Genomic DNA, 16230 nt, shown 5'->3' on the forward strand with positions numbered 1-16230 from the left:
AACATAGTACAAAACAAGTATTGCAAACCAAAGCTGCCCTGGCACATGTGGTCACACTTGCATTCACCTATATAACTTTTTGGCAATGAATTTATACTTCTTTATTATAATGTATGACATAATTAAGTTTTAAAAATCCAAGTAATTTAACTGCAGGATTCTTAGTATGGATTATTCGACATCAGCTGACAAAACTGCAATCACAGTTTTTTAAAAATTTAACATCTTATTGTTTACTAGTACTTCAATATTCACCTACATGAATTCTAACTTAAATTTTTGTGTTAATTTTTGCAGTGAATGTAGTTTCTTCAAAACCATCTTCTAGTTAGGAAAATTATGAGATTTTAGTGTCGTGAACAATACATTGCTCCATACATATTTATTATTGATTGACATTATTAGTTTTTTCAGTTACTTCATAGAAATTATAAATGAAAGAGATTGCTCAAAATTATTTCAAAATAAGAACACTCTTGGTTGCGAAACAACTACGTGAAATATAAGGCTATCCAGGGACTGAAAGGAACTTCTACTTTTTCCCCACCATCATCAGTCTGGCTGTTTTGATATGGCGTGCCACGAATTCCTATCTTTTAACAAGTTCTTCATCTTGGAGTAGTCTGACACCCTACATCTTCAATTAGAGTCCAGTCTCACAGAGGTGAAACATAGTTGGTAAACAGTTTAAACAAGAAGAGAACAGAATGTGGTGCTACAGTTGGCTGCTGGAGTTTAGATGGGTAGCTCACATAACTAATGAGGAGGTACTGAGTAGAATTGGGGAGAAAAGAAATTTGTGGCACAGCCTGACTAGAAGAAGGGATAGGTTGATAGGACATTCTGAGAATTCGAGGGCTGACCATCTTTCGGCCTTTGTGATGGTCCTATGTATGGTTTGACCTCCATTTTTCAAAATTTTTCTGAAGAGCGAGCCAATTGGGGAAGGGTGCCTTACATGGTGCATCTTATCCATTGTCCATTGTGCATTGAGATATTTAGCCCACTTTCTTGTGGCATTGCAGTGCCGCTCATCCTCCATCTCTTGAGCGAGGACACCTTTCAGTGTATGTTTTCCTCCACCCACTACGCAGTGTCGTTTTCAGTGCCGACGATGCCCATGGAATTCTTTGCACCTCATATCCAGCACAGTAGCCAGTCTGTTGTGGTGGGGCCACCATGTACCCTGTTGGTTGTATCCCCCTGACTACACAGGGATCGCTCTGCTGTGCCTGTGCCATTAACTCCCCATATATGCCAAGGAGTAGACATCAGTCACCCTGGGGCATCGGGACTCCCGGCAATGGCCATCCTGCCAGGTGGCCTTTGCTGTGGCTAGGTGGCACCCGTGGGGATGGCCCTGGTCAGATAGGATGGCATCAGGGTGGATGACGCGCAATGAAGCATACTACGTCATCACTTGCTGGTGATCAAATGCCAGCAGTCTAAGTGTTACAAGTCTCAATACAATGCAAGTAAGTATGATCCCAAATCGTTCCCCTCCCTGGCCACACTATGGGAGGAATGTCAGGCTAAGGGATGGCAGCGAACCTTGTTCGTACCGGTACCTTGTTTGTACGAGAGCTGAAGGGGACTTCTTTGTCTCCATGAAGCCTCAGTTTTTTGTAGAGCATTTAGAGGACAAGTTTGGGGAGGTGGAGGGCTTGTCCAAAATGAGGTCAGGAGATAAAAACTCAATCCTCTGCCAAGTCACGTGCATTACTCGCTTGTGACAGGCTGGGGGATGTTTCCATTATCATCATGCCTCATAAGAGCTTAAATATGGTCCAGGGTATTATATTCCACAGGGACCTTCTTTTGCAGTCTGACGACTAGCTGCACGTCAACTTAGTGGCGAGGAGTTCATTACGTCCAGCGTGTCCATTGGAGTCCAAGGGGTAATGAGGCTGCCACCGGTGCCTTCATCTCGGCCTTCCCGAGAAGGTCAAAGTGATGGCCTACTACTGTGATGTGAAGCCATATACGCCTGCCCCAATGCGGTGCTTTAAGTGCTGGAAGTTCGGCCATATGACTTCCCGCTGTACTTCCAGCATCACATCGAGATTGTGGATGTCCATCCCACCCCCAATACACCGTGTGCCCTGTCTCCCATCTGTGTCCACTGCGGAGAGCATCATTGCCCTTGCTCACCAGACTGCAGGATTTCATAGTGACAAAGGAAAATCGTCGAATACAAGACACTGGACTGACCGACCTACACTGAGGCCAAGAGGAAATTTGAGCGCATACATCCTGTGGCTATGACCACCTCTTATGCCGCTGCTATGAGAACAGTTGTAGTCCCATCAGTTCTGTGAGTTCCAGTCGGCTCTCAGAGCTGGAAGACTACACCTGCCCCCTTGATGGTGGTGGGTCACTTCCCTCCCTGTTCCCGCACCATCTACCTTGGGAGCACTGTCCCCCCAAGCTTGGGGGACACCGGTCTCCACTTCTCAGCTGGAGAAGCGTAAGTCTTCTTCGGCTCCTCTCTCTAAGAAAGGGTCCCTTGGGACATTCCCTTCCCAGGTGTCTGCTAGTGGGAAAGATGACACCTGCCAGTGGCTGAAGTGCCCAAAAGCAGCTGGTCTTAGAGCTTCACGATCATCCTCAGTCCCGGAGACTGAATCAGTGAAGCCCTCCCAGCCAGAGAAACCCATGCACCAGCGAGAGAGAGCCAGAAAGACCACCACCAAGACCAACGGTATTGCGGTGGCACCCACACCACCGTTACCTACAAGCTCTGCATCTGAAGATGAGGTGAAGATTCTGGTGTCCACTGAGTACCTAGATTTCTCCAGACCCTCAGACACAATGGTTATAGCCTGTTCAGGAAATAAGTCGGTGGCAGCAGATGACCCTGAGGCATAGACTGCCACATTGAGTGTTTTTTACCTTCCCAGTCTCACGATCACGTCATCCTCCAGTGGAATTGTGGCGGTTTTTTCAACACCTAGCTGAGCTACGACAGTTGTTAAGCTTTACACCTGCTTTCTGCATTGTCCTCCAGGAAACCTGGTTTCCGGCAATGCGGGCCCCTGCCCTTTGCAGCTACAGGGGATATTACAAGAGCCATAGCGACTATAATAGCGTGTCAGGTGGAGTTTGCGTTTATGTCCTGAGCTCGTTATGTAGTGAACCTGTGCCCTTTCAAACACCTTGTGTAGCTGTGGCTGTCAGGATACGGACGATGCAGGAAATAACTGTCTGCAACGCATATCTCCCTTCAGATGGTGTAGTACTCCTGAACCCCTAAACCTTTCCTACTTTTGGGAGATTTTAACGCCCATAACCCCTTGTGGGGTAGCACCATGCTTGTTGGCCATGGCATAGATGTCGAAAATTTACTGTCTCAACTCGACCTCTGCCTCTTAAATACTGGGGCTGCCACACATTTCAGTGTGGCTCAGGGTAGTTACTCGGCTATTGAGTTATCAATTTGCAGGCGGAAAATACTATCCCTCATTCTCTAGGGTGCCCCCAGCAAAACAGTTCCTTCTTGGTCACCGGAAGTCGCTGAAGCAATTAAGGAGTGTCGGTGAGCTCTACAGTGACATAAGCAGCACCCTTCCCTAGAGCACCTAATAGCCTTTAAGCAGCTCCATGCCAGCGTTCACCTTCTTATAAAATGACGGAAACAGGAGTGTTGGGAGAGGTACGTGTCGACCATTGAGTGCCATACGTCACCTTCCCAAATATGAAGATCGGATGTCTTTTTGGGTACCAGGCTCTAACAGGTGTCCCTGATCTTAACATCAATGGCGTGCTCTCTAGCGACGCAAATGCGATTGCCAAGCACTTTGCTGAACACTACGCTCGAGCCTCTGTGACGGAGAACTACCCACCAGCCTTTCACACCCTCAAACGGCAGGTGGAAAGAAAAAACCTCTTGTTCACTAAACACCACAGTGAACCCTATAACACCCCATTTACTGAGTGGGAGCTCCTGAGTGCCCTTGCACATTGCCCTGACACAGCTCCTGGGTCAGATCGGATCCACAGTCAGATGATTAAACATCTCTCGTCTGACTCCAAGCAACATCTCCTCATCATCTTCAACTTGATCTGGTGCAATGGCATCTTTCCATCGCAAAGATGCCATCACAGCGGTGGTAGAGCATCATCATTCTGGTGCTAAAACCCGGTAAAAATCCGTTTGATGTGGATAGCTATTGGCCCATCAGCCTCACCAAAGTTTTCTGTAAGCTGCTGGAACATAGGATGTGTCGGTGGTTGGGCTGTGTCCCAGAGTCGCATGGCCTACTGGCTCCATGTCAGGGCAGCATCTGCCAGGGTCACTCTACCAGTGATAATCTTGTGTCCCTTGAGTCTGCTATCCGAACAGCCTTTTCCAGATGCCAACACCTGGTTGCCATCTTTTTTGATTTACAGAAAGCATATGACATGACCTGGCAACATCAAATCCTTGCCACATTATACAAGTGGTGTCTCTGATGCCTGCTCCTGATTTTTATCCAAAATTTCCTGTCGCTTTGTACTTTTCTAGTCCAAGTTGGTGCCTCCCATAGTTCGCCCCTTATCCTGGAGAATGGGGTCCCATTGGGCTCTGTATTGAGTCTCTCTCTCTCTTTTTTAGTGGCCATTAATGATCTAGCAGCAGCTATAGGGCCAACTATCTCACTTTCTCTGTGTGCAGACAACTTCTGCATTTCATACCGCTCCACCAGTACTGGTGTCACTGAGCGGTGCCTACAGGGAGCCATTCAGGCATAGTCATAGGGTCTAGCCCACGGCTTCCAGTTTTCAGCTGCGAAGTCGTGTGTCATGCACTCGGTGTTGTTCAGTTCATCCAGAACCTGAACTTTACCTTAATGATGACCCACTCACTGTAGTGGAGATGTATCAATTCTTAGGACTGGTTTTCGACGCCTGATCGACTTAGCTACCTCATCTTGTCAGCTTAAGCGGATTTGCTGGCAGCACCTCAATGCCCTCCGCTGCCAGAGTAACACAAACTGGGGTGCAGATCACTCTATGCTGCTGCAGCTCTACAGAGCCCTTGCTCAATCCCGCCTTGACTATGGGAGTCTTGTTTACGGGTCGATGGCGCTCTCAGCGTTGCATTTACTCGCCCCAGTGCACCCCTGTGGCGTTCGCCTAGCAATGAGAGCTTTGGGAATGAGTGCAGTGAAGTGTCCTGGTGGAGGCCAGAGTCCCTCCATTGCAGATCCAACGTGCTCAACTGCTCATCAGTTACGTTGCACACATTCGTAGTTCTCCTGAGCATCCAAATTGCCGTCTCCTTTTCCCACTTATGGCAGTTCATCTCCAGCATCGGCAGCCCAGGTCAAGGCTCACGATTGCAGTTCGTGTGCGATCCCTTCTCTCTGAACTGGAGTCCTTCCCTTTACCACCTCTTCTCAAGGTCCATTCACATACCCCTCCATTGTGTACAGCTCGGCCGAAACTTCATCTGGACCTTTTGCATGGCCTTAAGGACTCCATTAACCCCACCGCTCTCTGCTGTCATTTGCTCTTCATGCTTGATGAGTTCCGGGGCTTTGAAGTTGTTTACACCGATGGCTCGATGTGTGATGGTAATGTTGACTTTGCCTATGTCCACAGAGGCCATACTCAACAGCATTACTTGCCCTCTGGCTGCAGTGTATTCACTGCAGAGTTTGTGGCCATATCTCGTGCACTTGGGCACATCAATTCCTGTCCTGGTGAGTCGTTTCTTCTCTGTTCTGACTCCCTGAGCGGATTACAAGCTATTGACCAGTGCTGCCCTCACCATCCTTTGGTAGCAAACATCCAGGAGTCCATCTCTGCCCTGGAATGGTCCACTCATTCAGTGGTGTTTGTGTGGACCCCAGGACACGCCAGAATCCCAGGCATCGAACTTGCTGACAGTCTGACCAAACAGGCTATGCGGAAACCGCTCATGGAGATGGGCGTCTTTGAAACTGACCTGTGTTCAGTCTTACGCCACAAGGTTTTTTGGCTTGGGAGACAGAAAGGCATAACAGTATGCACAACAAACTGTGTGTTATTAAGGAGACTGCAAATGTGTGGAAGTCTTCCTGCAGGCTTCTCGCAGGGAATCGGTTTTCCTTTGTCAGCTCTGCATTGGCCATACGTGGCTCACACATGGTTACCTCGTCCGTCGCGAGGACCCACCACAGTGTCGCTGTGGCTCCCAAATGACAGTCTTCCAACTGTTGCTGGACTGCCCACTTTTAGCCACTGTGCGGCGAACTTTTAGCTTTCCCAGCACCCTACCTTCAGTGTTGGGCGACAATGCCTCAACAGCAGCTTTAGTTTTATGTTTTATTTGTGAGGGTGAGTTTTATCGTTTGCTCGAAGTTTTAATACATGTCCTTTGTCCCTGTGTGTCCTCCATCCTAGGGCTTTTAGGGTGGAGGTTTTAATGTGTTGCAGAGTGGCTGGCGTCTCCTTTTTTATTCTCATGGTCAGACAGCCATGGTAATCTGCTTTCTCGTTTTTAGTTTCGTCTTCTTGTTTCTTGCGTGTCTGTGGTTTTCTTGTCCTGTTTTGTCCATTGTAGTGTTTGTTGTCCTTCTGTCGTTCTTCTGGTACTTCCTTACTCCTCTTATTGTGCCATACATCTTCGTTTTCTTCTTTCCCTTGGGTAATTGTTCTACTGGAACAAGGGACCGATGACCTGGCAGTTTGGTTCCTTTCCCCCCTTTTAAACCAACCAACCATGGAAGTTATTCCCCGATGTTTTCATACGTGTCGTATCATCCAGTCCCTTCTTTTTGTCGATGTTTCCCACATGTTCCTCTCTCCTCTGATTCTGCAAAGAATCTCTTTATTCACTTGTAAATAATAGATTTAAGCTATCAGTAATCCTTTTTAAATTTTATTGGCAGATCTAGATTTCAGCTAGAAACTAGCCATTCTCAATGCACTATCATTTTTGATCAATGCTTCATTGAATTCAATGAACTGTGGATGAAGCCCGACCAACAGGCATTACATGCATTGACAGAAAATGATAGTGCATTGAGAATGGCTAGTTTCTTGCTGAAATCTAGATCTGCCAATAAAATTTAAAAAGGACGACTGATAGCTGAAATCTATTGTTTACAAGTCAATATAACAGCCTCCTTCTGAATGGAAGGTAACCTGACCTCCTTATTCCTTATCATATCAATCCAACTAATTTTCAACATCCTTATACAGCACCACGTTTTAAATGCTTTGATTGCTTTTATTTCCAGTTGTCCTACAATCCATTAATCAGTACTATAAAATACTGTCCTCCAGTCATACATTCTGAGAAATTTCTTTTTCAGATGAAGTCAGATGTTTGATAGTAGTAGACTTTGCTTGATCAGAAGTGTCCACTTCGACTGTGCAAATCCGCTTTTTGTGTACTCTTAACATCATCTTTATTATTGTTTTGCTTCCAAGACAGCAGAATTCATTAAGTTCATGTTCTTTGTGGTTCCCAATTGTGATGTAAGTTGATCACTAATCTCATTTCTGCTGCTCCTCATTACTATTGCCTTTCTTTGGTTTATTCTCAGTTTGTATTCTGTACTGAGATGAGTGAATCTGACATTGATATCCATTCATCCTGAATTTCAAACCCACATCTGAACCTTTCTTTTATTTCCATCACTGCTTGTTCATTGTATAGATTGAGCATTGGGGCAAAAGACTACATCCCTGTCTTACATCACTTTTAAATCTGAGCACTTTCTTTTTGGTCTTACTGTCTCCAGACTCCTAGATTATGGATACCAACTTATATAGCAACTTGGTTGTGTAGCATTACATGATTCTTTCCAATATAGTTGGATCTACTTTGCGTCACCTGAGTGTAGGGGAGTTGAAACCAGTAGTGACCCATGGCTTCATATCAACTTGAGATTTTTTATACATGTAATTCATTTCTAAATTTTATTGATTATTTACAGAGTAAAGAATTTAATTATGTACAACATTTAATAGGTAATGAGTTTTAATGAGATAGATGTAAATATGTTTAGACATAGCAAATCACCTTGTTGCATTATACATGATATGTTTTCTCTTTGTAAGAACAAAAACTTCCATGTTGCTTGAGCCCACGATCAAGTAGTCGTCGAGTGCGGATCTTCTGTAACTCTCATGAATGGGCATAGAATTGTTAATTTACAACTCGGAGTTGATTTAAAAATTATGCTAGGGAACCACAGCCTGACTTTGGTGCAAACAAATCGCGCGCGAATTCTCAAATATCGGCAATGAATTTAAGATACGTGGCTAGATATAGTGTGTTATTGTCGTGCGTGAGATTCAGTAACATTAACCGCAATTTACGGACATTAGCTTGATAATATCTATCAAAGACTTATATGGGTGGCATAGTAATCATCTTAATGCTTAAAGCAAGTGAGAAGCAATTTAATGTTGGGATATGACAAATATTAATCATTGCATAGTCAGCTTGTTGATACGTTGCTTAGCAACTCATAAACAGACAGTGAAAGAATTACTGAAACGATCTTTTAAGTATCAATGACCACTACACACACACACATCAGAAACGAATTACTCTAACTGTGAGTGACTTCTGGATTGAATTAGGGTTTTTTATTTATTTATTTATTTATTTATTTCAGATAAATTGGTATTAATAAACTTCTTTCGAGGTTGAAACTTCATCAATGGTGTCGCGCAAATTCAGTTTAGTAGAATGATAGATAGTACTATATGCTATTTATAGTTTTAAAAGAAAAGAGAGCACATGCCTGTTTTTCTTTTGAGAAATGTTCATACTTCAGTCATCAGTATTCTAAAACCAGAGGCACGAGTGACACTCCCTCACAGCACTACGATATCATGAACCACCACACACATGTGCCCCCTACTCACTATATTTCTGCATTGAAAACTCCGAGATACAGCCATGTTACAAAGAAGGAAGAAAGAAGAGGGAAGATCAGTGAAAGAAATGGAGCAAAGAGAGATGGGGAGACAGTTGCCTCTTCCCAAAATGATTTTATAAATTTCAGATGTTATCTATCCCTTCTGCCTTATTTGCTCACAAATTTTCTGAAGCTCTAATGAATTCTGCCTCTTATACTGGAGGTCCAACATCTTCCATATTGACTTTCATTTCACCTGCAGTCGTGATATCAGACAAGGCCTCCAGTGTACTCTTTCTACCTATCTGTTCTCTTCTCGCCACTTAACAGTGAAATTCCCAGTTGATACCCTTGCCTTTAATTTAATCAAAAGTTATTTGGAGTTTTCTGCATTCTGAATCAGTCCATCTGCAACCATTTCTTTGTAATATTTCCTGAGCCATTTTGTCTTGGTTTCCCTGCAGTTCCTGTTTATTTAATTACTAAGTGGTTTATATTTCTGAATTTCTCTGAGCATTTTTGTAGTTCCTCCTTTCATTGATCAATTGAAATATTTTATGTTACCCAATATTTCTTTGCAGTTATCTTCCTTGTAGCTAAGTTTTCTGTCCTTTTTAAAGATATCCATTGCTCTTCAGATGAACTGTATTCATTATCAAAGTATATATAACCTCAGAGATCTTAAATCTCCTCATTCATCAGTGCTCCAGCATTCCACTTCCTTGCACAATGAATTTTCAGCAGGAGTCTCTTAAATCTCAGTCTGCTCTTCATCATTACTAAATTGTGATCCAAGTCTACATCTGCTCCTGAATTCGCCTCACAATCCAGCATCTGAGTTTTAGAATCTGTCTGATACTGACGTAATTCAGCTGGAATATTCTTGTATCTGAAAGCCCTTTGAAGAATACATCCTCCTCTTGTGATTTTCGAACACTGTATTCGCAACAACTTGCTGAAAATCATTGTGGAACTCAATTAGCCTTTTTCTCTCTGTTCTGTTACCAAGTGCATATTTGCCTGTAACTCTTTCTTCAATTCTTCCACCTAATACTGCTTTCCAATTGTTGTTGTTGTTGCTGCTGCTGCTGCTGCTGCTGCTGCTGTTGCCTTCAGCCTGAAGACTAGTTCGATAAGTTCTTTATTCTAGTCTATCCTGTGCAAGCCCCTTCATCTCTGCACGCCTGCTGCAACTTACATCCATGTGAACTTGTTCACTCTATTCAAGCTGTGGTCTCCTTTTACATACTGAATTACTCATTCAGTATTCTCATATACCTTATTATTTCATCTTCTGCTGGGGACTTTGGCACGCTTATCAGAACTGGTTAACTGCAGATTCTCATGAGAGCAACCCTATGAATGAGCTGTTTGCTGTAACTCCACTTTCCTGTTCATAATGAATACTGTTCCCATTATACTATTTCCTGCTGCTGTTGGCATAACTCTATACTTGGCTAACTAAAAATCCTCATTTTCTTTCAATTTCACTTCACTGATTGCCACTATGTTTAGGCTGAGCCTTTGCAATTTCCTTTTTAGGTTTTTAGCCTCCCTACCATGTTAAAATTTGACATTCTACCTTCCAACTCATAGTATGCTCAACTTTCATTGGTTATGTAATCTTTTTCTCATTGTTACTCTAAATGGTGGACTAATCCAGTATCATTCATCAGTGAAAAGATCTTCATGACATTTTTTCAATTGTATGCCACGTCCCCTGTAGATACACAATGTGTCTGTTTAATGTAGTGGTTTCTTTTTGTCATTTGTACCCTCATGCCATTGATTATTGCTGATTTATGGCCAGTTTCTTACCCCAAGGGCTGGAGGTTGCCTTGAAACTCTGTCTGCTCCTCTGCCCTCTTTGACAAGTCCTTTGGCAGAACAAGGGAGTCACCTTGTACCAGCTGCCATTGTTAATGATTTTTATTCCAAATTTAAGCAGAGGCTGTCCCCGAACCAGGGCCCCCAATTACTAGTCAGAAGCACTACCTCTAGACAATAAGGTACATTATAAATTACGAAAATGAAATAAACATTTGTAGCGAGTTGTGTACTAGTTGTGCATGTTGTATTCTCCATTTCTGTATGACATTGACAGTTACACTACATTGTGCATCTGTGTTTTCTGTGTTAAATAACTCTGAAAAATAATCATCTTAGCAAAAATGTCAATCTTGTTTGTGTGCTTTTAGTTTGCCCACTACCTTAATTATACAATGAGAATTAACTAACTCATTTTAAAAAAGTGATGTCTCTGATATCCAATGTATTTTAAGTGATGATTTCGTGTATGTCTGTGCTGTGCCAGTGAAAATATGTTGATTGTGACTCTTCAAGCTTTCTCGGGGAAATTATTAGTTTAAAAGTTTTTTCATTTGTTGCTAAATTGTCATTTTCTTTTTACAAAATACTTTGTCAGCTCACCTAGTCACCATCAGATGTTGAATGCAGATTTTGTTACTATATTTTGAGACTCCAACCCAACTGTGGATGGTATATGCTGTGGACCATTGTAGCCATTGCTTCCCAGAGTCAGTCAACAAAAATTAAAGTATTAAGCTCCCAAAAAAGAGCTAGAGGCTGCAAAATGAAAACCACTGAAGAGTTTGTAATGTCATTGCCTGCGGAAAGGTTTGATCCTGGCGAAAATGCTGAGGCCCAATGTCGCTGCTAGAGTTGCACACTTATGTGTTGGCTGTCAAGTGCACTCACTTGTGTTGAAAACACTGAAATGGAGGCTTCAGTAGATCAGCAAACAGTTGTAGTGCCTTTCCTTATTGCAGGAGGAGTGTGGAAAATGGAAATTCATCAAATAATGGAACAAGTGTATGGAGAGCACTGAATATCCACCACAGTCCTGATGCTAAATCGAACCTCTTGGGGCAATAGCTGCCACTGCAATGTGGTAGTCTTCAATAAACAGATACCATCTACTGGACAATGGAATCCTTAATGCAGTGTGGCTTTCCAGATTGTGTGTATTGGCCAGTGACATCCTTCCTTCTCTAGATTGCTTGTGCCATGCCTTGACACGTGTAATAGATATGCAGTGCTCTTTGTAAACTTGTCATTCTTTGATGGATTTCCATTCCCTGCACTTATTCCACTGTAGGAAACATGTTATACCCCTTTTCCCTTCTTTGGGAGCTTTCAGTTCTCTGTTGTCAGCACAACTGAATGCTGTGGATGATTGACATGTGAAAGTGTTCGTTCAGTGATGTGGGTGTGTACCCGTGTCTCTCTATCAGCAAGTTTGCAGCTTCAGCACACTTACAAGGACCACACCTTCTTCTTTGGGCAATGGCATTGTGATCCCTTTAGCAATTTTAATATTACAGCCTGCAGCTCATTCACTTTTGAATGGCCCTAATACAACTGAAAAGCTATATCACGTAGCAAAAAGTGTCTAAGTAAGGAAAATGCTGTAATATGCCTGACGTTCTTTAGAAATTGGGAGGAGGATAGTAAGCGATAAATGTGCTTTGTGCTAATAAGACAACACAAGCTTTTTTATAAGGGCATCTTTGAAACTCAATGAAAACTTAATAAATCTGTTTGCTGCAGGATGTTACTTATGTTACTTTTTAAAAGTGGGTAGAAGAATTTAGCAGAAAAATTGACAGCAGGTAAAAGCGACAAAATTGGGGATTTAAAAAGTAACTCAGAGTTTGACTCATATAATAGTGAATCAAGAAGTCCTTAAACAAATAACTGGAGAAAGGCAACTCCTCAGATATGTAAAAATGTAGGGCTTGTATAGAGATACAATGTTTGCAACAAAATTTTCTAAAAGTACTGAAGGGAAGATGCAGAAAGAGACCAAAGAAATAATTCTTTGAAGAAACAAGGAGAGCAATGATAGGTAAAGACTAATAAGAGACAAAAATTGAAGTAGACAACTACAGAAATGCTCCTATTGATAACTTTGGCCTTTTAGAGGTACAGTGCTTGGAGAGGAGTTTGAGCCAAATATTTAGTTTCATGAAGTTGAAGGATAAAGAAAACATAATTATTAAATCGTAAACACAGGATTCACGTATACGTGCACCTGAATACAGGGGCTAGCTCCTGTGATTTTAAATAAGTTAATATAAATGTTACTGGGATCCTAAACACCCCACCATCTGAAGTCTAGTCTGTTTCACATTGAAAATAGTTCTAATAGTTCTTATATCCTAATGTGTTCATTGGTCATACCATGCTCATATCTTTACCTTGTAGTTTTTAATAAACTTACATTAATTGCATCTGTTATACAAACAGCCTGTAGGGTTGTACATGACACTGTGAATGTACGAGGAATATTCGATAAGTAATGTAATGCATTTTTTCTCAGCCAATTTCAGTTGAAAAACATGTGAAACTTGCTGTGGTACATCGTGGAATATTCCCACCTCAGCCCATTTAGTTTCATGAAGTTCAGATAGATGATGGCACTATATGTAGCCTTCAAAATTGCATCTGTAATGGATGTGTGTTCCAAGTAGAGAGCTGTTGCTGATTTTCTTTTGGCAGAAAGCCATAGCATTAAAAATATTCATAGATGTTTGCGGAATATCTATGGAGATCTGACAGTGAACAAAAGCACAGTGAGTCGTTGGGTAAGGTGTCTGTAATCATCACAACAAGGTCGCACAAACCTGTAAGATTCCCCATGTGCAACTGAGCGGGGTGGCGCAGTGGTTAGACACTGGACTCGCATTCGGGAGGACGACGGTTCAATCCCGCGTCCGGCCATCCTGATTTAGGTTTTCCGTGATTTCCCTAAATCACTCCAGGCAAATGCCGGGATGGTTCCTCTGAAAGGGCATGGCCGACTTCCTTCCCAATCCTTCCCTAATCCGATGAGACCGATGACCACGCTGTCTGGTCTCCTTCCCCAACCCAACCAACCAACCCCATGTGCAGTCCGGTCGGATGCAGCTGTGACTCCTACAATGTTGGAATGTACAGACACCTTGCTCCACAACTGGACATCTCTGTTGGTAATGCTGACACACTTGCCCTCCAGTGGGCTACCCAAAGGTGTTTTCCCCTCTGGGTTCTTTGCCCCATAACAGAAGACCATTTTACAATCTAGACTCCCACTGTCTGTCTTCCATTTGTTTGGCGCAGTGAAGGATGGTGGTGTATGGATGTTGCAGTGAACAGAGGTGATGTTGAAAAATAGGATTTTGTAGCAAAAAGAGTGGAGAACAATATAGTGTACTGGAATCCACAAAAAAACCAACTTGCTTTCAGAAAAAGTGTATTGCATTACTTATTGAATGCCCCTCGTAAATATATTTATTTTCTGTACTTTTCTTTCCTCTTTCCCGTCTTTTATTACTGTAATGTAAATTAAAACCAGCTTCACTTTTTGTCTGTAGTAGTTTTTAAATAGTTTTGGTTATTTTCGTAAAGGGAATGTTACCTCAAATTAAGCAAACAAAGGCTGTACATCGAATCTGTATCTTGAGCTGGAACCTGACATAAAATTCATTATGGGATGTCAACCCTTTATTAGACTTCCTTCAGTTCACACTGCTTTTCAAAATGTGCTTTTTCATTGAATTCAACTTACTAAAAATAAAGCACTAAATATTTAATTTGTTGACAATTAATTCAAAATTCTGTCATTGCTCTAGTTTTCTTGTTTATCTGTTGCACTGAGTATAAGATATATCTTTGTGTTAGCCAACATTGTCTGGAAAGTAAAAAAGTCCATAAGATTTATCATTAATTAACCTGTTTGCATGACAAGGAGAATTCTGTACTATAGCTTTAATAAGCATGGCTTTTTTATTTTGTGCATGCTAACTCGTAATAAAACAGGAAAGTATCGAGACTGATAGTAATCGTGGTGGTGATGGTGACGGTGGTGGTGGTGTTCGTGGTGATGGTGGTGGTGATGAGGATTATGATGGTGATGATGAAGACTTGGATGAGCAAATATTGGATCAACAGATTCATCTTTTAAATGAAGAGATTCATCAGTTGTTAGGTGATGGTGGTAGTGATGAGGTATGGAAATAAATTAAAACATTTTGGATGCACTGATGTTTATAACATTATTGTCCACACTCCACATTTTACTTCAGCATAAGTGTTGATGTTTTGTTTTGAGTATGCACAAATAAGTTGATGATACTGCATGAGACCCTCCTGTATACCTGTCCGTTGATGATCTCAGCAGGGAAATTGTGGTTAAGATGACAGCAATAAAGACTCATGGTGTATATGACTATTAAGAACAAGTTGTGGATTACTTCAAGGGTTTACGTAATCACGTATTTGTGTCCACACACCTCTGCACATAGCTATTATAGGGATCGGAATTGGACAAGTCCGGGAACAACTTCAGAAACTGTTGTGGCTGGCCAACTGGGTGAGAGCATTGAGAGAATGACAGACTTGGGAGACAGCACAGCAGAATAGCAAGTCCAGAGGGCAAACAAAGTCCAAATACTAAGAGGTAGTGAATTCAGAACCAAGACAATGACATGTAGTGAGATGTATACAGTAATGCAGAAAAATCTTAATAGATGGAGCAGCCATGCTCTTGGCTTTATATAGCAGCCATGAGCTCTGACAGGCCAGCCTGACAGATGTGGCCTATGACTGTGCTTACGTCGGTGACTGTAATTCCCACAATTGGAGCAGCTGCACCTAGTGGCTGTCATAGATGTCCATACCATCCGGCATGTCTACAAATATGCCAGGCCAAGATGCCAAATCTCCCTCTGCTGGGGCCTGAAAATATAATTTGTATCTTGGCGGGTGTGGGGGTGCAATAATGGGTGTTCCAGGCAGTGGAAATGGAACAGCTGGTAGGTTTGGACAAGTTGCTTCGAGTGCCAGCATTACTGTGTCCACCGTTGTAAGATGCCGCCTGTGGGTGGTTACCACCGTGGCTGGCACCGACAAGGATTTTGCCCTCAAATGAGTGTGCCCACACAGCTGCATCTGCTAGAACACTCTGTGGTTCTGTTGGCTGTGGTGCTGCTGGAGGACAGTGTGTGGTTACCACCCATAGAGGAGCTCCACCGTACTATTACAAGCTGAGGAACAATGTGAGTGCAGCCATTGTGGTGGACGTGCCCACCACTTTCAGCATTTGCTGTTGAAACTTATGGACCATATTATCTGCTTCTCTGTTGGATGGGGAGTGGTTGAAATGGTGGACTATCCACAATGGTGTGTGTGTGTGTGTGTGTGTGTGTGTGTGTGTGTGTGTGTGTGTGTGTGTGTGTGTGTGTGTGTGTGTGGCGGGGGAGGGGGCATCCAGCTGTGTCGACAATTGACAACAAACAGTGCATAGATGCTCATCTTTCCCACCACAGGTGCAGTGCGCCCAGCAATCTGAACAGTCTGCATGAGGGTGTGTGCTTTGAAATCAGGGCAT

At 42.7% G+C, this 16230-nt stretch overlaps 1 protein-coding gene across 7 annotated transcripts in view; it reads left to right on the forward strand.

Annotated features, from left to right (window-relative positions):
• LOC126190775 (E3 ubiquitin-protein ligase Nedd-4) overlaps window positions 1-16230 on the forward strand; it is a 197597-nt gene that overhangs the window by 101404 nt on the left and 79963 nt on the right. For 6 of the 7 annotated variants that reach the window (XM_049931309.1, XM_049931312.1, XM_049931310.1 and 3 more), the window contains exon 9: window positions 14661-14849. The exons of the other annotated variant lie outside the window; for it this stretch is intronic. In XM_049931309.1, the coding sequence (XP_049787266.1) occupies window positions 14661-14849 (189 nt within the window). The remainder of the gene's footprint in view (window positions 1-14660; window positions 14850-16230) is intronic. 7 annotated transcript variants of the gene reach the window in all.

Source organism: Schistocerca cancellata, chromosome 6 (genome assembly GCF_023864275.1).
Source record: "Schistocerca cancellata isolate TAMUIC-IGC-003103 chromosome 6, iqSchCanc2.1, whole genome shotgun sequence".
NCBI lineage: Eukaryota > Metazoa > Arthropoda > Insecta > Orthoptera > Acrididae > Schistocerca > Schistocerca cancellata.